Source organism: Bos indicus, chromosome 6 (genome assembly GCF_029378745.1).
Source record: "Bos indicus isolate NIAB-ARS_2022 breed Sahiwal x Tharparkar chromosome 6, NIAB-ARS_B.indTharparkar_mat_pri_1.0, whole genome shotgun sequence".
In the NCBI taxonomy this organism is placed as follows: domain Eukaryota; kingdom Metazoa; phylum Chordata; class Mammalia; order Artiodactyla; family Bovidae; genus Bos; species Bos indicus.
In genome coordinates, this window is record NC_091765.1 from 7,438,214 (window position 1) to 7,463,871 (window position 25,658).

Genomic DNA, 25,658 nt, shown 5'->3' on the forward strand with positions numbered 1-25,658 from the left:
ACAGTGGGTATACTAGTGCGAGCAGGCTCCACTGGTTCTCCACCTTTTGTGCTCTAAGGAAGGTCTTATTCCATCGCGCGTGCTTCATGAAATCTGCAACCAAATCCTACACAACCCTGGGACTGCATTTCAGGAAGCCTGTGAGCACACGCTTGCAAGTGCTTTAGTTTTGGGGGAAAACGTCAGGAGATGGCAGAGGCCTCTCCTGGAGCATTTTCCCCACGCCTCCACAAGGTCACCGGATTCCAGGCATGTTCACTCAAGGCCTCAACTTTCTTTGCAAGGTGATCAGAAATCCATCCAGGATCCATCCACGTAGAGCATCTAGGATCTTTGTTTTCTCTGGCCTCAATCCCAAAGGGTCAGCGCGAAGCCTTAAAAGGCCCTGCCGCTTCCTGGTAGAGGAAAAACACACAAAGTTCTTGTATTTTTGCACCCGAGGGAATGCCTCGGGTGTCCGCTCCTGGGAAGCTGCCGAGTTCATTTTCCAATAGGGTTGTTCATATTCTTGTTGTTGTTCAGATGCTAAGTTGTGTCTGACTCTGCGATCCTATGGACTGCAGCACGCCAGGCTGTCCTTCACTATCTCCTTGAGTTTGCTCAGACTTAGGTCCATTGAGTCAATGATGCCATCCAACCATCTCATCCTCTGTCACCCCCTTCTATTGTCTTCAGTCTTTCCCAGCATCAGGGTCTTTTCCAATGAGTCTGCTTTTCACATCAGGTGGCTACAGTATTCGAGCTTGAGCATCAGTCCTTCCAGTGAATACTCAGGGTTGATTTCCTTTAGGACTGACTGGTTTCCTCTGCTTGCTGTCCAAGGGATTCTCAAGTCTTCTTCAACACCACAGTTCAAAAGCATAAATTCTTTGGCACTCAGCTTTCTTTATGGTCCAACTCTCACATCCATATATGACTACTGGAAAAACCGTAGCTTTGACTATATGGACCTTGGTCGGCAAAAATACTAGATTCCAATATTTGTTCCTGCAAGAAAGCCAGACTCCCTTAGATGTCATTGGTACCTGCATTCTTCATTTAGGTTTAGAGAAGGCAAAGGTTTGTTAGAAGCTTGCAGGTATGGTCAAATGGTTTCACTCTGTTTTCCTTCAAAACGTCAGAGATTCTCTCTCAGTCGGAAGAACTTGAGGCCAAAGACATGCAGGAAGACGAGTGTCACGTGGCCACGTGTAATTTATGGGGGGACTTGAATCTGGTTTATAAAACATGACAGATAATATTAAATGCTAACAAATATAAAGCTAATTGATTTTAAGGGGAATTTTTTTTACCAATTACATGTAGATGTGTGAATAAAAATAAATTCTAGAAAGTGTACAGAAAGTACCACCCATACATCCTGGAACAGCTGGTGCCGCATTATCCATCTCATCTATTCTCGCCTGGAAAATTCCATGGATAGAGGAGCCTGACAGGCTGCAGTCCATGGGGTTTCAAAAGAGTCGGACACGACTAAGTAACTGCGCATGTTAAACATAACAGAAGAGCAGTTTAAGGCTGTCACAGCCTTCTTAGCTGAGATTGTCAGCTTCCCACTTCCACAATCTTTGCAAAACACTGAATTTTCCAAGTTCAGAGATCCCTATGTACAAGTGAATCTTATAAAACTTGTTTAAAAAGAAATGGCCACAATATAGTAAGAAAATAGAGGAAAAAAAAAAAAAAAGCAAGCCTTAGTGACTATTTTCTTACGTCCAAACTAAGAAAACAGTCCTGTTATAACCCGTGTGCTAGTGATAGTGAAAGTCACTCAGTCGTGTCTGACTCTTTGCAACCCCAGGGACTGTACAGTCCATGGAATTCTCCAGGCCAGAATACTGGAGTGGGTAGCCTTTCCCTTCTCCAGGGGATCTTCCCAACCCAGGGATCAAAGCCAGGTCTCCCGCATTGCGGATGGATTGTTTACCAGCTGAGCCACAGGGAAGCCCAACCCATGTGCTAGTTCATAACTAAAAATAAAGAATACTGAGTTATTGGTTTTAAAACGAGTCATTAGTTACATGGTTTTACAAATGAAAATGTTGTTCTTTATGAAATGCTTAAAACCAGAGCATAGCTAGTTACTCTAAGTACTTCTGTTGTCAGTGGATTAACAGCCAGCCCTGTTCTCGAGGCAGTAGAGTTCGTTCGCACAGAGATACCAGGCCATATTTGTCCAAGAGTTCAGTGTGTGAGTCATAAGTGTTCCTGTCCTACTGGATGACTTCCAGGGCTTTGCCAGAACTAACCTTCTTAGACATTTGAATCAAATTAAGAGTTCCTCAGCTGAGATCTCATGGTGTAGTCTTTCCCTAATACAGTAATCGTCTCCACTCTGAAGCCCAGACGTTAAAGATTACCGTGCAAACTCCCCATGGCTGAAGACATCTGTGATTAAAAGATAATAAACATTAGAGCTAATAGTATAGTCCAAATAACCAATGTATGTTTGCTGGGATATTGAAAATTTAAATAGTTTAAAAAGTTAGAATTCCTTTGAGAAAAGGTAATTAAATAGGGAGAATTAACTTTTGGTTGTGACGATTTAAAAACTCCCGTGCTTTTATCTGCTGTTTCTCTGTAATGATCCAGACCATTAATGTTCTTTGTCATCAGTAACTTGCAGAAGGGTCAGGAAGATATTTTAGAAAACCCTCATTCTTTCCAAGACTGGGAAGAAAGACTAGTGGATTTTTGGAATATGCTACATTCCAGCTTTAAAATGCTTTTTTCCCCTCATACTAACTCCTTTCCTCCGATAATAAACTTTGAGAACTTACTAAATTGTCTGTGTTGTAAAAACAAAAGATTCCCTTTCCTATTTTGTTTTTATTAGTTCCACCATTCTATTTCCAACATCTGGACCACATTGGAAGAAGACTGGACCACTATGAGAAGCCAGAGTTATCTCTAGGATCGTATGAATATGTTGCTACTTTGGATTACTGCAGGGTAAGTGCTCCCAGGACTTCCGTTGTTTATATATGGCTATCAGATGCAAGTGAATAACTTTCATGTTTAATGAACTGACTCTTAAGGTACCATGGGGAAGTAAAAATCCCTAAGACACAGATCAAGCCGTCTAGGCTGTTAATGTGATTAAACAGTCAGACCATCCACTGCAATAACAGGAAGAAAAAAATAAGAATTTCATTTTTATGTCCCTTTAAGAGAGAATATGCTGGGTCCTCAATGCAGCAGTTCCCTACAGCACCTCTGCCCTATTTGCTTTGTCAGTCATCCCCAGAGAATCTCCCTTCTCAGGCTGAAGGTCAGCCAGTATGGTCAGCAAGACTACTGACGTGTTTCTCTGGCTCTCTTCTCCACTCCCGCTGGCACCACAGTCAGTTAGGCTCTCAGAATCGCCCTTAGATTATTTCAGCAGCCCGGGATCCTGTCCTCTGGCTTCCTTGCTTTAAAATGTAACTGTGAGACTCCTCCTGCTGCCTCAGTCTAAAAAATTAAATTCAAAAGTTTGTTTCCTTATAAGACCATTAGCTCCCACCTCAGCTGCATCTTCAATTGTACAAAACCCATACTCTGAAAGGATCACTCCTCTGCTCAACTCCATGCTTGTATCTAAGATGTTCTTTTGACCTGACTGCATTTTCATCCTCCTGTTACAGCTCTACATATCCCACCCAGCAAATTCCTACTTATTCTCTAATCTCTGGCTGAAATTTTATTCTATGTGAGGGTCTCTCTGACTTCATCTGACTCCCTCTGACTTCATCGTGGTTGTTATTTACTAAATGTTCTGATTTGTCTTCCACATAATTTGGTCCGTGTATCTGTTTTAGCAGTTATCCCCAAAGAATTTAAATCTTCCTATGTTTTCCCTCTTCCTAGATTCTGATATCATTGGGAACAACAATCTTGTCCTCCCAATGTTTTTTTTAATATATTAGCTTTTTTGAATTTGACTGATTGATGTCTGGCTGCGCTGAGTCGTCGTTGCTCGCAGGGCATTCTCTAGTTGCGGCGAGCGGGCACTACTCTCCAGTCCGGGGGTGAGGGCTCCTCACCGTGCTGGCTTCTCTGTTGAGAGCCCAGGCTCTGGGCGCGTGAGCTTCAGTACTTGTGGCACACGGGTTTAGTTGCTTTGTGGCATGTGGGATCTTCCCAGATCAGGGATTGAGCCCAGGTTCCCTGCCCTGGCAGGTGGATTCTTAACCACTGGACAACCAGGTAGGCCCTATCCTAGCTGTCATTATGGCAGCTACCGCAGTTCCTGCCGCGGGGTAGGCAGCTGATGAGTGCATGCAGACGGGTGGGCAAGTGAGTCAGGGGACACGTAAAGGAATTCGCACGTGTGTCCCTACTCCCAGGACCAGCTGTTTCCCTTCTCCAACGTCCTAGTGATAGTGACATCATTATGGGTATCTTGCAGTCTTTAAAATTCTTTAGTGGTTTGAAAACATCTTCTTGGATGTCACTTCAAGTTTCAGCTTGTATCTGAAGTGCTACATGTAGACTTGAAGAAACAGAGTCATTCTGACTTACTTCCCCTTCCAAAAATGAGTGCTCCCGAGGGCCCAGTCCTCAGGAAACGGCCTCTTCCCTAGATGTTCATTAGGGGGCCAGCCCACGTTGTGTTGAGTAAAAATTACAAAGAACAGTGTTCCTAACTGGAAGTTTTTTCAACTGAGTGAATTTAAAAATGTTTTCCAATTAATATGCCTTTTTCATTTATTTTAGTGTTATATGAGTTTTTCACTGCATGACATAGACCTCGTTATCAAAGAAGAGTTCTTGCTGTATTAGTTTTAAGTGTAACATTGGAACATATTTAGGGGAAACGTAAAAACATGTTTTGGTACAAATGATTTATTTCACACGAAAAAGATGTCCTAGAGTATCAGTTGCTTTTGGACAGTTTATTTGTCCTTTAACAGTTACTGACTAAAGGAAAAGGATTAGGCAGAACAGAAACATTTGAAGTTCTAATTAAATATAATAAAGCTATTGTAACCTAGTGACAGAAAATTTATTCACTGATCTTTGCAGCTGGAGTATAAATCTAACTATGCTCCGAGTTTCCAGTTCTCTGCCAAAAAGGCTAAATTATCTTGATTTTCTGCTTTTTTAGTAGAAACCTAGGCAGAGAGTCAAATCTATTTCTGGGAACAAACGTCTCAGTATCTTCAAACTCTGCTATGTGGAAATGCTCCAGACATCTAATTGATGGGAAATCTCACACAGCAGGCAAGGAACCAAATAAAAACTGTACATTTCTAAGGGTTTTTTTTTTAAATAAGCTTAATGTTCCTTTTATAATAAAAAGATACTCTTAATATCTTAAAATTTAATTATAACTTAAAATGTAAATGAAGTATAATAATGAGTTGCCTTAGGGATTTGGATGATGAAAAAGAGCGTATTTAATTTGTGTGTGACTTCCCTGGCGGTTCGGCGGTTAAGACTTCGCCTTCCAATGCAGGAGGTGTGTGGGGTCAGTTCCTGGTAAGGGGGCTAAAGAGTCTACATGCCTCAGGGCCCAAAGCCAAAACATAAAAAAAAAGAAGCAATATTGTAACAAAGTTAATAAAGATGTTAAAGAATGGTCCACATTAAAAAAAAAATCTTTATAATTTGTATGTGTATTTTTTAACACCAAACTTAAAGGAGAATTACAAAATCACATTTTTACTATTCATTTTAGTTTATCTTAATGCCAACTGTAGATAATGAAATCAGTGCTCGTCGAGCATTCACCGTGTGTCCTGCTCTGTGCTACGTGCTTTCTCTGTATTGTATCGTGTAGTTCTCCCAGTGAACTCGTGTGGTTAGTTACCACCATGATGTGGGGAAACTGAGGCTTAGAGAAAAGTGCCGACCTCAGGCTATACATATAGAAAACGATGGGGCGGGATCGGAAGCCACGTCTGTGTGACCACAGCCCCTGCTCCCTCTCTGTGCTGTGGATATGCTGGCATCTGTTTACCAAAATCACCGTGGAGTTTTGCTAGAAGAAAAGACCCACCTCTGTCTCATAACTGGAAGTTTTTTACCTCAAAGTTTACGGAATATATCTATCTATGCATATAGTGCACCTGAAAGGTAAACTTTCATTCCAAACCAGTTGTTTTTTTTTTTTTTTTTAATGTAGTTTCTCCATTTAATTTTTGTTCACTTTGACATTTGTTTTATACCTAGTATGTCCAAGGCTCACTGGTTGTAGTTCTAAAACTAGCAAGGATATGAACCCGGTCTCAGTCCTTCCCATGCATAGAGACCTGATAAGAAAAGTACATAATTATAAATCCAAATGGAAATGCTACAAAAGTAGAATAATCGGAGTGCCATGAGAAAACAGATGAGCAATCATTTCTGATTTGGAGAGGATTGAAGAAGGGCTTTAGAAAGTAAGTGCCATTTGAGCAGAGGATGGACATGTGAAAAGGGAGGGGAAAGTAAGTGGTGAGCAGAAGCAGCTTCTCAGGGGTATGTGCAGCTCACTCCAGGTCCTTTGGGCAGCCCACTCCAGCACGCTTGCTGGGAGAATCCCATGGACAGAGGAGCCTGGCAGGCCACAGTCCATAGGGTCGCACAGAGTCCACGCGACTGAAGCCAGTTAGCACTTTTGAGGGTGAGGTGGGCTTTGTAGATGAACAGTGGGGCCCTGGTAGAGGCACTAGAATAATTGGAGAGTATATTCCTCTTTCCCCCAAAACACAGTCACATTTAAATATTTTTAAAAAACACTATGCCAAACAAAATAGTTTTTCCCGCCAAGGAAATATTTTTCTTGGCCCAGGCCCACTAGGTTGTGACTTCTGGATAGAAAATGTTTTGAAAATGGCAAACACTTAAACTGGAGGAATGTGTTTTGGGGCATGATAGGAAGTAAAGCTGGGAAGTTGTTTTGAGACCAGACCGTCCTTTTATGTTCCACTAGGCTTGGCATAGCTTTGATCTCTTAGGCTTTTACGTGTTTGCTGAATGAGTATTATGGGGAGTTTCAAATGCCAGGCCATTGAAGAATTTTATTAATTCAGTAGGCCATGAGGACAGTCAAAGGCTGAGAGGGAGCTGTTGCTGTTAATCCACCCACCCATCTACGCCTTCATTCAAGTGTCGCGCAGCACTGAGCACCCTTCCAACCAGGCTCTGTGCCCAACTGGGGGCTCGGTAGGCTGCCTGTCCTCAGGGGAGCAGCACTGGGGTCTGTATTATTGGGTAGTTTATTCTGACAGCAGTCCATGTCCTGAGAGGAGGGAGATTGGTGACTGTAGTAATTAACCAGTTAACATGCAAGAGAAAATGAGGGTCATTTAGCAATTCCTCAGGAAAAAAAAAATTAAAAATTAAACTGCCAAATGGGCCAGCAATTCCACTTCTGGGTATATTCCAAAATAATTGAAAAGAGAGTCTCAGAGAGAGATCTGTACATCTGTGTTCATAACAGCATTAGTCACAATAGCCAAAAGCTGGAAGCAACCCAGATATCCATAGATGGATGAATGGATGAACAAAATGTGGTATGTACATACCATGCAGAATTAGTGAGCCTGAGAAACGAAGGGAATTCTGACCCATGCTTCAACATGGATGAATGTTTAGGCCATTATGCTTAGAGAAGCCAGTTGCATAAATGACAAATACTGTATGATTTTACTTATATGAATTACCCAGAGTAGTTCAACTCATAGAGACAGAGATTAGAAATGTAGAAAAGTGGTTCACAGGGACGGGGGCGGGGGGATGGTAAACGGTTGTTTACTGGGTATGAAGTTTCCATTTCGCGTGCTAGAGATGGATGGTGGTGGCAGTTGCACAACAGTGTGAGTGTGCTTGATAGCACAGAATTCACACTTGAAAATGGTGGCTGTCCTTGTTTAGTCGCTAAGCTGTGTCCAACTCTTTTGTGACTCCATCGACTGTACTCTGCCAGGCTCCTCTGTCCATGGAATTTTCCAGGCAAGAATACTGGAGTGGGGTGCCGTTTCCTACTCCAGGGGATCTTCCCCACCCAGGGATCAAACCCAAGTCTCCAGTGTCTCCTGCACTAGCAGTCAGATTCTTTACCACGGAGCCACCAAGGAAGCCCAAATGGTTAAGATGGTAGATGATTTTCTGTGTTTTACCACTATTGAAAATAATTTTAAAAGGAAAGAAAATGAGGGTCCAAATTTGGTTACTGGAACTGGAAGGAGCTGCAGAGGCTTCACAGTTAACTCTGTGTGGCTGGTAAGGGAGGCAGACAGTTCCAGAGAGAAAGAGGGATGTAAAGCCCAGATTGTTTGAGAGGATCATGCTTTCTGAAAGTTCCTTATGGAAGACTAGCCGGAGTGGGAGAAGTGTTGTCTACACTTTTGAGTGTAAGGTGCTGGTGTGGCCTTGCTGTGGAGGCGTGCTGTGCTGTAGTTGACTGGAATGCTGGCTGGGAGCTCAGGAAACAGGCCCTGAGGAGGGAACCTGAGGAGTCACCGATAGAGAGGTGCTGCTTAAAAACAAGCAAGTGAGATTCTGTGCTGGAGCGTGTGGTAGGGAGAGCGAGGAAGGTGTCCTTTGGAAGAGGTAAGAAAGTGAGAAACAGAGGAGGAGATCAGACAAGTGGGAGAGGAAATGACACCCTGTGCCTCTGCAGCTGAGAAAGGGAAAGTGGTCTGCCAGGCTGAAAGCTGCAGAGATGGAGACTGAGGAGGAGAGCTGAATTTTATTTCAAATCACTGTCGTTTGCAGCCAGGAGGTCTGTGAGCTTCAAGAGAGCAGTTTTAGTAAGACGACCCAGTAAACCAGCGTATAGAGTTCATCCATTGCTAAGCTTGGCTGGACAAAGCCCGCCAGGGTGCCCGGGTGGAGTGGTGGGTGAAGGCAGCCAGTGATGGGCCAGTGCGGGTGTTAGGGCCCGAGATGAGATGCTTCCCAGTGGCTAAGAGGTGGATGGGGTAAAACATGTGAAGGAAGCATTTTGAAAGAATAAATCAATGGAACTTGATGGAAAGAAAAGCGTTACATCTGATTTCACATTTCCAAGCCTTTGGGTTGATGTGTAGTGATGTTATTGATAGAGCTGTTGGAAGGCAATGTTCCTTAAAGGAGTGATGTATTAGTTTTCTGTAGGTGGCTCAGATGGTAAAGAATCTGCCTGCAATGTGGGAGACCGGGTTTGATCCCTGGGTTGGAAAGATCTCCTGAAGAAGGACATGGCAACCCACTCCAGTACTCTTGCCTGGAGAATCCCATGGACAGAGGAGCCTGGTGGACCACAGTCCGTGGGGTCGCAGAGTCAGACGTGACTGAAGTGTCTAACACATAAAGTGACCAAGATGAAGAAGATGCAGAAAACAAGTTAGAGGGATGCATTATGTAGAAATGTGTAGATTAGAGATAATGGAGGACATTCAGTGGGGAACTGGTGATGCGGAACTTCGGAGAGAAGGTTAAATTGGTAGGGCATGTTTGGCGTGGTCACAGGCTTTGGTTCAATCAGTGGGAATGACTGTGGTTTTGATTCTGTGTAAATTGGCATAAGCATATCAGGAATTAGATTATGTGGAAATCAAAAGATTGGCAATAAAAATTGCTCGCGTAGACAGCAGTAGTGACTTTCTTCTTCTGACTTGTTTTATTTGGGGCCGTGCTGGGTCTTTGTTGCGGCGTCAGGCTTTCTCTGGTTGCGCTGAGCGGGCTTCTCCTGCGGAGCCTGGGCTCAGCAGCGGCGGAGCACGGCCTTAGTTGCCCCGAGGCACGTGGGATCTTCCTCGACCAGGGATTGAACTGGTCTCATCTGCACTGCAAGGCAGATTCTTAACCACTCTACAAACAGGGAAGTCCAGTAGAGTTCTTATATTTCTTTGTTGGTCTGATTCTGGATGTGGCAAAACTATGAAATAATCAGGTTGGTAGTTTTCAAGTCCTGCAATTTTTTTTCCTTTTTTTTTTAACAAATGACTTTTATAAGAGAAATGTTACATCTAACCCTATAGTTGGATATAAGATGAATTAGTAAGATAATTGGGAGATATTATCACCTAATTTTATAATTGTAGCAATTAAAATATAATTTAGAACATTTTTAATTTATCCTAAAGTTAAGACTTAATTAGCCTTAATTCTTTATTCTCTAGTGTCAGAAAAGACGTTTGCCTGTGGTTCTATTTCCTAAATATTTTGTACAATGCAACTGACAAATCCCTTGCTAAGAGCTCTTTGAATACCAGCCAGTAAAGGGATCAAAAGCTACAAAATGTATTTAGCAGCTGCTTTATGTTAGTGATTATTTGAAGCAGATAGAAAAAAGACCCAGTATTCAACTTTTTTTTTTTTACCATAAGTCTGTAAGGAACAGGTAAGTATTTGATAATATAGTATAAATTTTTAAGTATACAATTATATTTTTGCATGTAATTTCATATCTTTAAAGAGCTTATAAAGGAAGAGTTGAACATGATGATATCAAGTTTATGAAGTTTAAATTCAGTTTCAAAAACAAACACTAATTATAGTTTTGTACTGTTGACGGCACAGTTTGCCAGGGTTCCAGACACATTTCTTCCCCTAAGCAGAGGGTTATAAGCAAGGTCCCCAAAGGACTGTACTCACCTTTGGGCAGGTGTGGTCATAAGGTCTTCTGAGCCCTGCAAAAGTGAACCTTCTCTGCTAGCTGTCATAATCCTGTCTACTTCAGTAGTGGGACTCAGGTCGCAGCCTGGAAAATAAACAGCCTTTATCTTTTTTATAGTGGCAGAGACTGGTCCAGAAAGTGATTTGGTTCCACAGATGTTATATCATAAAATATTAAAGGAGAGGTCTGATGACCTTCTAGAGTTCCTGGGGGCTTTAATTTGATTATGAAATGTATGTACTTTATATGTGTGTGATTTGCTTGCTTTCATGTAGAAGAATAAGCCTCCCAACCCACCAGCCTTCATCTTCATGATCGATGTGTCGTATAGTAACATCAAGAATGGACTTGTGAAGCTCATATGTGAAGAACTGAAAACCGTGCTGGAGAAACTTCCAAAGTAAGGCAACTTCCATTCTTTTTGTAACTTACACAATATTGCTGAATTAATTTCTTGGCCAGAAAACAAGTGCTGAATGGCCCATTGAGATTTTTTGCTAATGGGGACATTAGATAATTGTTTAAACAGCATCAAATAATCCTTAAAGAGTCAGAGTGCTCTTTTGTACGAAGAAAAAGAAACAAAACTGATAAGAAATAATGTCACAGTAAGCAACATTCAAAACACATTCTAGGGACTTCCCTGGTGGCTCAGTGACTAAGACTCCGTGTTCCCAATGCAGGGGGCTTGGGTTCCGCCCCTGGTCAGGGAACTACATGTCGCAACTAAGAGTTTGCATGTCACAGCTGAAAAACAAAAAAGCCCTTATGTGTCCCAACAAAGAGCGAAGATCCCGTGTGCTGTCTCTAAGACCTGGTGCAGCCAAAACAAACAAACAAATGAATAATTAAGCAATAGCTAATCTTAAAGAAGTGCATTCTCAGTTGTAAGGAAGATCCCAGCAGTGTGGTGGGAAAAGCCGTGGCAGTCAGTTTTCCCCTTTTCAAAAACACTGATTTTCCGGTGGAAACAGGTCGTTGCTGGTGCGGAAGGTATTTCTAAGGGACACAGGAAAACTGACCTGCCCTCTCATGACAGCCGTTGCGGCTCTTTGGCCAAATTTCTTTCTGTCCATCTGGTTCCCTGTCTGGCCCCTCGGCAGCCTTCCTGCCTCTGTGACCTGTGACTTAAGGGCACAGCGTACATCACTTGTCTTGTCATTGCAGCGGGAGTGCATAAAAGGAAGGATGGAAAGTGTGTTAGCAAACATGACTGTTTTATCGTACGCAAACTAGCTTGTTTAGGATTGGAACTTAGCATCTAGGAAGGAGACTTGGAGCAGGGAGAAAGCCTTTGTTTATGCGAGGAAGGCATGCTTAAGGAAGAAAAGAGGCTGTGGAAGACCGTCTGAAACCTGGTGTGTGTGCCAGTCTCAATCTCTTCCGCCCCTCCCCACACCCTGAACATCAGCAGCCTCTGTCCTGGAAGGGTGCTCTGCGGGCTGGGCTGTCCACAGCCCCCAGGGCTCCGTGAGAGCTCGGGCGCCCCTCGTCTCTGCTCCACGTGTGGCTGGGGCTGTGGTGCCTGTGAGTGAGGCTCAGCTGAGTGAGCGCTGGTGCTGGACCTCCCAGGAGTCGTTTTGTTTGTATCTGTGAAGCTGAAGTCATCATATTCTCAAGAAGATGGTTTGGAAAAAGCAGTGGGGATGTTTAAAAAAACACTGAGGTGATTTCAAACTGAATCTTGCAGTGAAGAATGAGCTGGAGCAAGATGAAGATGGGGCAAGAAAAAGGCCTTGCTGCCTGCCAACGGTTGTGACTACAGTTTCTGTTACCTCATTCTCAGGGACACTTGACAGGGATGGACTTGGTGCCGAAAATGACGTCTTTGATCACAGACCTCTCACAGGGCTGCTTTAATATACTACATCTGAATTTCAAACTTGAGGAGTGTGAAAGCTATTCTAATTTCTGGAGATAGTCTCTCTCTCTCCCCTTCTCTCAAACTGCTTCAAATTACTTTCTCATATGACTATTCACATGGCTAGTCACTTCACCAACCCCGTGTGCCTTTTCAGCATACTAATGATATGAAGCTTATAACCTATTGATGTAAGTTATAAAATTACACCATTCAGTTCAGTTTAGTTCAGTCGTGTCCGACTCTTCGCGACCCCATGAATCGCAGCACGCCAGGCCTCCCTGTCTATCACCAACTCCCGGAGTTCACTCAGACTCACGTCCATCGAGTCAGTGACGCCATCCAGCCATCTCATCCTCTGTCGTCCCCTTCTCCTCCTGCCCCCCATCCCTCCCAGCATCAGACTCTTTTCCAACGAGTCAACTCTTCGCATGAGGTGGCCAAAGTACTGGAGTTTCAGCTTCAGCATCAGTCCTTCCAAAGAAATCCCAGGGCTGATCTCCTTTAGAATAAGTCTTGGTTAAGGTCTAAGTCGGGTCTTCCCTGGGGGCTCAGTGGTAAAGAATCTGCCTGCAACGCAGGAGACATGGGTTCAATCCCTGGGTCAGGAAGATCCCCTGGAGAAGGGAGTGGCAACCCACTCCAGTGTTCTTGCCTGGGGAATCCTATGGACAGAGGAGCCTGGCAGCTACAGTCCAGGGAGTCGCAAGAGTCGGATGTGACTTAGCAGCTAAACCACCACCACCACACATGTCCAAGGTGTGTTCACCTCTCAGCTAGTCTTTTGAGAAGGGAAAGCCCATTCCTTACTATTGAACTTTGAATTTGTGTCTTTGGTACGGCCAGGGTGACAGACTTCTCTGTCTGACTTTTCCGGAAAAGGACAGAAAAGATTTGAAATGTTTTACTTGTTATTCACCCCAAACTCTTGGCTTTCTTTCTGAGTTGTTTGTGTCTAATGCTGGTGTAGCTAATATGTTCAAAATGCTTGATTTTGGAATATTCTAGTTCTTCAGGTTACTTGATATCTTTGGTGTTGCTCTGTCAGATTCATTCCATAATAATAGGGGCGAGTGTTGAGGGAAAGGGTCATTGAAAAAGGGAACAAACCACGTTGTTCTTTATGATATCCTGTCTGTAACTTTACAGAATTTGTATAGAATTAATATGAAGGAGGGACAGATTCCATTTTCTTGTGGATATGGTTTATCAAGGCAGCTATCCTGTTGAAAAAGAAAATTTTAGCATAGTTCTTTGTTTCTCAAATTTAAAAACAACTGTTCCAGTAAAAACACTACTCCTACTATTTTGTAATAATGTGAGATGTCCTGATTAGATATTTATAAAAAATGTTAATTAGAATTTAAGTGAACCTATGAATCCCAGGATACTCTTCCCATCACTAAAAATGTCCAAATCCAATGGGGAATAGCAATCCAGATTCTTCTCTATAATTTTTGTGTCTTTTGCCTTGGCTGACTCCAAGTTAACTATTAAAAGAGAATAAGTGCCCTTCATGATTTGCTGGACATGTTTCTCTTATGTAATACAACGTTCACTGGGAAATAGGAGCTTAACCAATGGTGTGCTGGAAAACTGCTCTGAAATAAGCAAAGCCTTTATTTGCATTGTTTGCTCATTCCTGTAGTGTAAATATTTCCAGGAGGCTGATTTTAAGCTACCAACGCAACATCATTCCCCTGGAGTTGGGAAAAGATACAATCAGTTTATCAGTCTGGGCTCTAACCTGCCACCCCAAACACGTGTTTCACCGTCATGATAATTGTCCTCAACAAGACCTCTAATTACCCACATTGTGCCAGACCCTCAGAGCAGAGAGCATAAGCCTTGAGCCCTGACCTTTATTGGTTTATAGTCAAGGATTCGGGAAATGTTAACTGAAAGACACTATCTACCAAGAGCCAACTGAGAAGGAGTTATAGGAAGTTAGGAAAAGGAAATAAGTTCTGGTTGGTGGCATCAGGGGAAGTTTCATGGAAGGAGGACTTGTGCTTGGCCTTGAGGAATAAGAGTCTAACGTGTAGTATAGTCATGGTTGCCTGAGGTCATACAGTGTAGGGTGTGCAGGGGATGTGTGTGTGTGAGAGAGTCTGTGTATGTGTAGTTATAAAAGGTAAGGATTCCCATTTCTAAAAATGTTGCAAGAGTCCAGAATACAAACATTTACCAAGTGCTTCTGGAAGAGATTATAAGGATCTATTTCAACTGCCCCCTCATTTATCAAGGCCACAGTGAAGAGCAAATGCCGTCAGCAAAGTAAACAGAAAAATAGAAGAGGGTTTAAAGTTGAGAGTCAGCCTGTACTCTGCTGAAACATCAAGGAAGCTGGAACGTTGACGGTGGGACCAGCAGCTGGAACTTCACATCATTCCAGTTCCCTTTCTCTTGTACTCAAGTAACTCTTCAGGCCAGGTGCAAAGTTTGCAAACCGAGCACACTAGGAGCTTTTTCAAACAAGCTGCTCCCTGAGCAGAGTAAGTTTTACTGAAATCGAAGGGTCAGAGAAAGTGGCATCCGTGTTCTGTAGCTTTTGCACCGTCCCTGAGCACCATGTTATGTCCACCACTGATTCTTAGTAAGAGCATCAGTGGCATCCAGGTGTCTTATTTTAGAAAGGGGTGTGGAAGCAGGAGGGGGAAGGAGAAAGAGGAAAAAACTGGAGTCCAGACCGCTCAACTCTGAATTTACTCAGTACAGACTTGAGTGAGAAGATTCATACCTGTATACTCCTTTCAGGAAGAGCAGAGCCTTGTCCTGGGATTCTGCAAGAATTTTAAACTCTCTGCTGCAATTCTGTAGTCTGTATTGCTTTTACTGTCTGGTTATGAGTATCACAAATGGTTCCCTGGTAATTTCATCGTCAGTCCGTATATTTGGTTGTCTTACGTGTTTCTCTGTATGTTTGTTTATATGGCGTGGTGGGTTAGTCGCCAAGTCGTGTCTGACTCTTGTGACCCTAAGGACTGTAGCCCGCCAGTCTTCTCTGCCCATGGGATTCTCCAGGCAGGAATAGTGGAGCGAATTGCCATTTCCTTCTCCATTGTATGGTATATAACTTTCAAAATCTAGCCCATCTCCTGTTGAGTCTTGAGAATGGGTAAGACGAGTCACAGGGGAGGAGCAGGTCCTTTCTTGATAAAATAGCTGTCTTGTTTGTCATCTGAATGTGTGTTTCTCTTCAGATATTCCATCTGTTACTCTGACCTTCTAGTGACTTCTGAGAGCTTTGTTTATAAAGAATGTAATAAGCCTAGCTTGTTTATGATGGTGGGGGTGGAATACTTTGTAATTGCTATGGCTTGAGAATAAATATATTAGAAAAATACAAATAAATTCACAATATCTTTTTTTTTTTTACCTAGGTTTTTGAGAATTTTTTTTCTTTATCAACTTACTTAGTTTTGAAATATCTCCCACCCCACCACTGTGACTCAGTATTATCTACATCTGATAAATGATAACAAAACTTTAAACATATCTTCCATATATTTTATGGAATTCCTTACGGAATTTAATTTAAATTCCGTAATGAATTTCTCATAGAAACCTCTCTCTCATAAATTTATGAAAGAGCCTCAAACTTTTTTTTTCCCCCTCTCTCACAGGGAAGATCAAGAAGAAACTTCTGCAATTCGAGTTGGTTTTATCACATACAACAAAGTCCTGCATTTCTTCAATGTAAAGAGTAATTTGGCCCAGCCTCAGATGATGGTGGTGACCGACGTTAGCGAGGTCTTTGTTCCTCTGTTGGATGGCTTCCTTGTCAGCTATCGAGAATCTCAATCTGTGATTCACAAGCAAGTACCAAGTGCTTTATAATTTAGACCCAGATCACTTGTCTGTCTGTTCATGTCTTGATTCAATCACATATGTTTTGTTTTGTCATTAACAAAGGGGTTTTAACACATGGATTATAAAACTCTGTTAGGTCTGTCTCTTCTCAGTGTAGACCAGTATCTGAAATGAGGAGTGTTTTAGTTCTCACACTCAGCCGTGTGAGTGTGAGTCCTCACACTCAGCCTGTCCGTCCCTTCTCTTTGCTGGCAAGGCAGCCCAGGAGTTATTTCCTGTGCGTGGGTGAGCATTTTCACTGATGATGTAGCTAGCACTGTTGTATAATTCATGGTCTAAGAGATCAGAAATGTGGTCAATAGAAAAGTGACATTTATAAAGAGCGTGATTTTTGTAAATTTTCCAACCAAGTCATGAATTTTGGTGCCAAACCATGCCAGGATATCATTCCCTGAGGGAGGGACCTGTGAAATTCACCCCCAGGTGTTCAGTGTAAAATAAACGCCACATGTATTTAGCCTTGATGTGTTCGTGAGTTACTTCCTGATGTTTGTTATAAATATGCAAAGTATTTAAAGCCTTTTGCTCATTCATTTCTTACAGTTTATTGGATCAGATTCCAGAGATGTTTGCAGACTCTAATGAAAATGAGACCGTCTTTGCCCCTGTCATCCAGGCCGGCATGGAAGCCCTAAAGGTGAGCAGAAGCCACTTTTGGTTGGTAGTAAGTAAACTTTAAAAATGACACACACACGGCAAGTTTCATCCATGAAACAAAACACAGCCTTCATTAAAACATGCAGCTTGCTGGAGGCTGTTCCCCACTTCCCCGCGAATCTCAGGAGGAAATGGCCAGACCGCAGCTCACCCCCAGCGTTTACATTCCAGCGCTGTTAGCATCTGAGCAGCTGATTCTGTCGGGTTTCCAGTTTAGCTCCTCCCTTTGGCTTTCATATGAACTTTATGTGATCTATTTTTAAATTATTGCAACAACATCTGAACTACCAGATATGAAGAGGAAAACCCCCCATTTCTCTCCTTCCTTGGGGTTTTCAAACATGCAGGGGCAAAGTCGTGACAGTCAGTGACAGAAGCAAATGCCACCGGGCCTTCCCGAACGCCATCGGGTGTGGGGCTGGCACGTCTCTGGTTGGGAAGCTGGGCCCAAGTGACTCTGGTCATTGTCGTAGTAATAAAGGCAGTGATTTTAGGAAGGCGGAATGGTTGGAAAGTGCTTCACTCTTAATCATTATTACCTTAGCATAGGAGTCACCTTTGGCCTAGACAGCTAGTTCCTGAAATTGGTTTTTTAATCTTATTATTAAAGTTACACTTAAATTAATTTTTTAAGATAAAATGGCTAGCAATAATAACAAACAGCAACAACAACCCTACAGAATTAAGTTTATGAACTACTTCCACATAGGTTTTGCGTCCAGACGTTTTTAGTCTGGTTCCAGTATAGATGCTTGCCTGGGTTTTTTGATCTTCATAATATTTACTGATGAGATCAAAGACCTGCAGATATCCCTCAAAAAGCCTCAATACATGTTAATTTAATGTAAAGTTAAAGATAAATTTTATATCCGAAAGCTATTTGGAGATGTTAAGTTTCACCCCGTGGAAGCCAGCAGTGATCATTGTTTGGGCTACAGAAAGACTTTAGGAATTCCTATTTTATTCCACACTGCTAAAGACAAATATCTGTTTCAGTTTGAAAGTTCTGCAGTTGTTATTCTCTTCTCCGAAAAGGTGTCTAGAAATTCATACGTAAATTTCCTGATATGTGATAAGTTATACATGACACTACAGATCTTTCTACCCTAAAGAGTTCGTCCTGGGAGTAGCAGTATATTCACATGTGCGTGCCTGAGAGGAAAGATGAGTGGAGAATCGCAAGCCAGTAAATCATTAGTTAAGACAGCAGAGTGGCTCTTCTTTAGTTGCTAGTAAATAAAATTTTTAAAAAGATGGGCGTGCACACACACAGAAAGTTTCATCCATAATGGAAAATATAGGCTTCATTAAAATATGCATACAGCATCCCAGCTCAACCCCATATATCATTTCTAAAAGGGAGCAATACTGTCTTATCACAGTGGGTTCCACACTGCAATCCACAGGTGGTCTAGAGGCTGCTAAGCATCCTAGAAAGAAAAACGAAGGGAGCAGTTTGTGTGCGTGCTTTCCACATGTCCAAAGTGTGGTGTTACGATACATCACGGAAAAGCGCTGTGTTCTTAATGAGCAGGGTGTTCTTGGAGGTCACTCAGCACCACGCTGACTGCACCGCCCGTGTTCTCAGCTGCTTATCCTTTAGCAGAGGCCAGTTCATTTCAGCTGATCTCCTTTTTATTTTTATATTATACTTGCAGTTTTAATGTTAGAGTAACATATGCCTTTCCACTGATGTTTAAAGAGAAGAAATGAACATCTAAATATAACTAATCAGAAGTCAGAGTTAACAAGTACACTATTCTCACAAAGTAGAATGAGCTCCTTTTGGAGAAGGTAAAGAGCTGTCTTTCTATGAAGATGAGGAGCTGCCTTTACAAAACGACAAGAGTTTGTCACGCTCTCGGTGGCGGTTACTGCCCCATGCCTGCTGGCAGGATGTCCCCCAGCCGCAGCCCTGAAAAGGACTCCGCGGCTGCAGAAGGCCCAGGAGGCAGCCAGGCCCCACCTCATGTCAGTGCGGTCACGTGTTTAGAGGACAAGTACTTTTAAAAACTACAGCTTTTTGGCCCCACTTCCAGAGATCCTGATTCATCAGCTCCACGGTTTACTGATTATCTGTATTTAGGAACCACCAGCATCAAGAATTGCTACTCATTCTGCAGTCTCTCAGAATATCCTCACATTAAGTTAGCTCCCCAGGAAATTGAATACCTGACCCTTCCAACTTCACATTACACTTGGACTAAGAATGCTTTTCATTGAACTATGACTGAACGTCTCATGCTATGCTTTTATTTATTTTTAATTTAATTTGTGTATTCAGCTGTACTAGGCCTTTGCTGCCCTAGTTGAAGTAAGCAGGGGCGACCCTCACGGTGTGTAGGCCTCCCATTGAAGTGGCTTCTCTTGTTGCCGACCCCAGGTTTCACTAACTGTGGCACACGGGCTCCAGGGCTCAGTAGCCGTGGAACACAGGCTTAGTTGCTCCGCGGCATGTGAAGATATTCCCGGACCAGGAATCAAACCCGTGTCTCCTATATTAACAGGCAGATTCTTTACCGCTGAGATACCAGAGAAGCTCTTCTATGCTTTAAACTAATGGTTAAATTAAGAAAGAACACAATGAAGAAAGTTTCTTTCTTGTGTAGAGAAGTGGAGACATTATTCAGTCTCTAACGTGTAGAAAAGATTCACTAGCTGGTTTCCTAGAGTCAGTTGTGATAAGCATTCTAATTCATAGTTTTAGCCTGAACTACAATAAAAAATACTACTACTACTTAGGGTGGATGTTCTAGTTTCCCTGACCTTTCTACTGATTTCTGCATGTGCCTTAGTAATTCTATTATGATGTGCCTTTAATTGTCTGTTTCCTCAAAAGTTTTTTTACAAGTAGATTATTGCTATAAATAACAAATTAATGAAAAATGTTTCTTCTGCATCTCCCAGGAAGATTCCAGGTGATTATAATTTGTTGTATAAGAGCAGAAACTACTGTTGTACAGTTGGAGCTTGTCTGTGGGTTATACTTTCTGCCTCAAGCAACTTTATCAGGTTTGGATGAAGAAAAAATAGGATAAATGTGTTGTGAGTTTGTGTAAAAATGTGTAAATGTCTGATGTGTGTACGATAGTTCAGCTGCCTTTGACAGTCATATTATCTCATCATCTTTCAGGGCCTGTGTGGCTAAAAATCAGTCAGACTTAAATTTGTGTTTAAGAGTTGGACACGACTGAGCGACTTCACTTCACTTTAAATTTGTATATACATATACAAGCGTACTAAAATTCTTGCCTGAAGTCATCATCAGGCTGAAGGCTAACAGTTTTGAGAACCTGCAGGGTAGTATCTAAATATTGAAGAGACCACATCATTCATTCGCTTGTTCTTTCAGTCAACAAAGATGGACTAAATGCCTGTGTTTTGTGAGACAGTGTTAGGACTACTGTCCCTGTTTCTAAGTTGCTCACAGTGTGTAGAAGAGATGTAACTCTAATACAAGACATGATGTTTATTGCTAATATTCCCCAAAAAAAGGCTGTGGGGGAGGAGAGCAACGAGTACCTCTAGGGCGTCCAGGTCTGCGGCAGGTCAGTGAACAGCTCAGCGTATCCTGCCCAGGAGGCCAGAGCCCGGAATCTCACCCGCCTGGATCGGAGGAGAAGCCGATAGGACAGCAGCGTGCACTGCTTGTTACTTGTGTCCAAGTGGAGACGCTGTAGAACCAGACTCCCCCACTTGAAGTATAGCTTTACCTTCTATCGGATAGATGCCAAGTCAAAGCTATATATAACTAGTTGTAATAAACTTTTTGAAGCAAAGACGGAAGACAAAAATGGACATAAAACACGCGCAGATTTGTCACAAAGATACAAAGGGGCTTGTTGGAGCGTTCTCACACACACGCCAGTTCTGTTTTCTGTTGTACACGCCTCCGTCGTGACAGCCCCTTGCACTCTTAGTGTATTTTTTTTTATATATAGTCTTTCAAAATCTGCACCTATTTTAAAATCTGACACTCATAACCCAACTGTATGTGAATTGCTGGCAATGTCTTTCAAGTTGGCCTCAGAACAGATTTCTGAGTTAGCTTTCACTTTCCCATAAAACGAGATAAACAGAGTTAGCCAAAAAGTTGGAGGGAAATGGCCTTTGGCGGTTATGCTTCAAATACATCGTTAGATGCGGGGAGTTCATCTCTCAGTCGTCTTCATGAATGCTTCAGTTTGGTTTCCAGATGCTGTGTCACCACCTTCCCTCCACAGGAATTCATGGGGCACCTGTGGGGTGAGGGGCCAGACCTGAGGTGGGCGCAGGGAGGGCGCTGTGCTAGGGAAACACACGCGAGGAAGGCCCCAGGCCTGCCTTCTGCTGGACCAGAGATCCTGGAAGACGGCAGAATACATGAGGTGTCATGAATTCCAGAAAAGCCTCACCTACAAAGCAGAGTGGGGGCAGAGAGGAAGAGGCAGGCAGCCCTGCCGAGGCGATGAGAACCTCTCTCGGAAGAAAGGGTGCTGGAGCTGAGTTTTGAATAGTGGGTTCTCCAGGTCAGCCCTCCTCAACCTGTCTCCATCATAATGAGAATGACGCGTCACTCGTCTAATCCTGTGTGATACCCTCATGTGGGCACAACCAGATTCTGGCAGAAACATAACATTTTGCAGGGACATAAAGCATATGAAGCCATAGGAGCTCTTTCTTTTATTGCTACCTATCAAAGGTTTTTTAAAGGATGTGATTAATGCAATTAGAAGTCTGAAATTAGTAGCCATTACATATATAAAGAAAAAAGATAAATATGGCTTCTTAATTTTTTTCCTCTAATATTATACTTTATCTTTTTTCCTTCAGAGTTTTACTCAATGGGTAATATTAACTAGGCAATCATGTATGTGTAATTATGATTAACACCATGTCCTGGATCATTGAATTCTCTCAATATTTTTGTATGATAGTTACGATGATTCCTATGTCATATAATTAGGTAATTGAAGCATGACAGTGAAAGAGAAAGTCGCTCAGTCGTGTCCAGCTCTTTGCAACCCCATGGTCTATACAGTCCATGGAACTCTCCAGGCCAGAATACTGAAGTGGGTAACCTTTCCCTTCTCCAGAGGATCTTCCCAACCCAGGGATCAAACCCAGGTCTCCTGCACTGCAGGCGGATTCTTTAATAGCTGAGCCACAAGGGAAGCCCCATTGAGGCTTAGAGAAGTTAAATATTTTGCCCAGTGTCATTTAGCTAATAGAATGGCTGGGATTCTAAACCCATGCAGATAGGAACTATACCCATGATCTTAACTCCTGTGGTATAAAATTACAATCCTTCCATGGATAGCAAAGATCTAGATGGATAGAAGAATTTTTGATAATAAATTCCTTAGGGAAATTGGGCAGGTAAGGCAAGAAAAGTCAAGGAAAAGATAGATTTTTAAGAAAGGTTTTATACCTTTTCTGCTACTTGAATTAAGACAAAAAAATACTTTTCTAAAAATGATAAAAATGAAAAAAATTTAGTCATGGAATTTCAAAACCTTGAATACTGTTGTTATCAGTATCACTGGAAATGTTACTAGGATTCGGTTATTGGAACTACCGTGTGTCTCTCGGCTGGAGTGTTGACAGCTTGCGTCTCCTGTGCTGTGTCTGCACGTGGAGGGCCACTGTCCATGCTCATCACTCTTTACAAGAAGAAGGCCTCCCTGCTCCTCATTAATGTTGTGTCTGTCAGTAATTTGTAATAGAAGTCTCGGGCAACAGTAAAACTGCTGCTCATACTGAGTCCCACAGCAAAGATGAGGCGGGGCTTGGGTTACCTCCCCTCCCCAGGGTATCAGCGGGGACCCTCCTGCTGGGACCCAGTCCACACAGCACATCAGAATGTCACGTGGTGAGACGCATTAAGACCAGGCTAACCTTGAGTTCTCTTCATTTGCTTTTTGAGGAAGTTAGTCACAAACCCACATACCTGATTATTAGCAATAACTTCCCAACACATTTTGCAGCTGACCCGGGCACACCAGCTTGTGCCACTGAACCCCATCTTTGCACACACCGATCCAGGTCACAGAAAGGGAGAGATGTATTCCAGCCAGAGGGGACAGTGCAAAGAGAAAGAGGTGTGTAAAGCATATGGTGTACTCCAGGAAAGCAGGAAGGGTTAGAACTTCCAGTGTAGGGGATGGTCAGGGCAAGAAGATTAGACTGGAAAACAGATTCAGACTCAGCTCCAAAGGGCCTTGAAACTCTTTTTCCATGCTGTGTGACCTGGGCCAGACTGGCCATCCAGTCTCCTGACCTTAACATGCAGCCCTACCTTCTTCCCCAGGTTGTCAGCATGAAATAAGAAATGTGTGCGAAGGTCTGGGGCAGAGCTGCACACAGCAAATGTTGGTGTAACACATCCCACCGTTTCCTGGCCTTCCCGCCCAGATAAAGGGATGTGGACTTTATCCTGTAATGGAAAGCCTTCAGGCATCACAGGGAGAAAAGCCAGCTCTGTGATCAGAACGGTTGTCTTCGTTTCGAGGCAACAATGTGCCCAGGCGACTTGGAGAGAGGCAGGACTGCAGGGGGGCAGTATCTCGCGTTAACTACTTTCAGTAAGCTTTGCTCATATGCTACTTCTACTTCAGCTCCTTAAATAAGATTTTAAATCTTAGTGCTGAGTCGATGTTCATGGCGCCCACCTGGGCTCTGTTACTTCCCAAGGACTACAGGTCGACAGGGTCATCGTGATCCCACATTTTTTCCTTCTGTCCTCTTGCCTGAAAGCTGGTTCCTCTGTCTCATGTTGCCGCAGCACCACTGCATTCTTGCGCACTGCAGGTGTCATGTGTGTTTACTGACAGTTTCAAAGAAGAGCTCCTATTCCATCAGGATCCTGGGAATCGAAACTTCTACTTTTGGGATTCACCTGGTTCTGAAAGACTTATGTTAGCTAAAGGAGAAAGTATTTTTACTTGGACACATCATTTTACCAGGTGTTTAAAACATCATGGTACAGAGACCTACATTTAAGTGTTGGCTCTTTGGGGATTCCCGGTGGTCCAGGGGTTGGTACTCCGTGCTGTCACTGCTTGGGGCCTGGCTTCTGTCCCGGCTGGGGGTTCTGCAAGCCCCGCAGTGCAGCCGATATGTTCATATTTATAGTCTCTTTCATTTACAGGTTGTTTGACTTGAAGCAGATCTCTCAGCTTCCCTGAGCCGTTCCCCAGTCTATATAAGGCACAAACAAGGTTATTGTGAGGATTAATGAGATGTATACAGTGCTCGGCTCATAGAAAGGACTTATATTTTATTTTTCTGAGTCCCTTACAATAAAACTTTCCCACCGAAGTCTTTTTTTTCTTTTTTCTTTTTTTAAAGGCAGCAGACTGTCCTGGGAAGCTGTTCATCTTCCATTCCTCTTTGCCAACTGCAGAAGCACCAGGGAAGCTCAAAAACAGAGATGACAAAAAAATGATTAATACAGACAAAGAAAAGGTATTTGTAAACAGCTGCCCTTTGAAATGTCATGTCAGTTCTTACAAGAGAATAGAGAGAGAGGGCATGTGTGATTTGTGTAGGAAAGGGGGCAAAGTTAAATGTATAAATCCAGGGTACTGTACATTGTAAGGAAGATTGTGAATTATAAATAATTTAGGAAACTGTATATTCCTAGGGAAAGTGATATCTGACCTACATTAAGATAAAATCTCAAGCTGCTTCATGTATAACCCATGTAAGACACTGGTTGGTAAGACTGTTACGGGGATGGGAGAAATGGGAGAAAATGCAGAAAGGTCAGGTAGAGGGTGAAAGTGATGGACAGCCCCCTAGGACGGCAGTCCTGAGGTGCCTGGGGCTCAGATAACGCTTTGCTCAAATCCTCTGAGGTGTTGCCCTGGGACCCAGTCAGGGGGCAGGGTGAGCCGTGAGGCAGGCGTCCAGCCGGGGCCATGGGACCCCAGACAGGTCGCCTCATGTCGGCCTGTGCAGGGAGGGCAGCGGCGTCAGCGTCCCTGGAGTCATCAGGGGGTCAGATGACACCACGCACACGCGTGCACTTCACGTGGCACACGCCTGGCACACGAGGCGCTCGACGCACAGCCGCTACGCTGGGGAACACCACAGCTTGCTTCCTCAGCCCGGAGAACGCAGTAGAAACTAACAACAGAAACGTTCTGTGGGTTTCATTCCCCCTCTGTGCGTCCTTTTCTTCAGATACTTTTCCAGCCTCAGACCAACATCTACGACTCTCTGGCCAAAGACTGCGTGGCTCACGGCTGCTGCGTGACCCTCTTCCTCTTCCCCAGTCAGTACGTGGACGTGGCCTCCCTGGGGCTCGTGCCTCAGCTCACGGGGGGGACGCTCTACAAATACAACAGCTTCCAGGTAAATGCCCGCTGTCTGTTCCCCGGGTTTCCTCCTGCCTCTCGGAACTTAAGAGAGCTGCGCCCCCTTGTGGGCAACCGACAAATGTGAACTCTGGAGCCGATGGAAAAGGATGGACCGGTGGTTAAGAATTGCTTTCCTGGGAAGGAGAGGGCGGGACGAAATGGGAGCGTAGCACTGGCATACACACGCGACCGTGTGTCAAACACTAGCCAGCGGGGACCTGAGGTGTAGCCAGGGAGCTCAGCCCGGGGCTCTGCGACGACCTAGACGGGGTGGGATGCAGGCTTAGGATGGAGGGGATGTAAGCATACTTACGGCTGATTCACGTTGCTGTGCGGTAGAAACCAACACAATACT

General features: G+C 43.4%; 1 protein-coding gene across 2 annotated transcripts in view; it reads left to right on the forward strand.

Moving 5' to 3' along the window:
- SEC24D (SEC24 homolog D, COPII coat complex component) overlaps positions 1-25,658 on the forward strand; it is a 114,947-nt gene that overhangs the window by 70,650 nt on the left and 18,639 nt on the right. For both annotated transcript variants that reach the window (XM_070791016.1, XM_019962269.2), the window contains 6 exons: positions 2,837-2,952; positions 10,846-10,970; positions 16,058-16,249; positions 16,848-16,941; positions 24,291-24,407; positions 25,128-25,298. In XM_070791016.1, the coding sequence (XP_070647117.1) occupies positions 2,837-2,952; positions 10,846-10,970; positions 16,058-16,249; positions 16,848-16,941; positions 24,291-24,407; positions 25,128-25,298 (815 nt within the window). The remainder of the gene's footprint in view (positions 1-2,836; positions 2,953-10,845; positions 10,971-16,057; positions 16,250-16,847; positions 16,942-24,290; positions 24,408-25,127; positions 25,299-25,658) is intronic.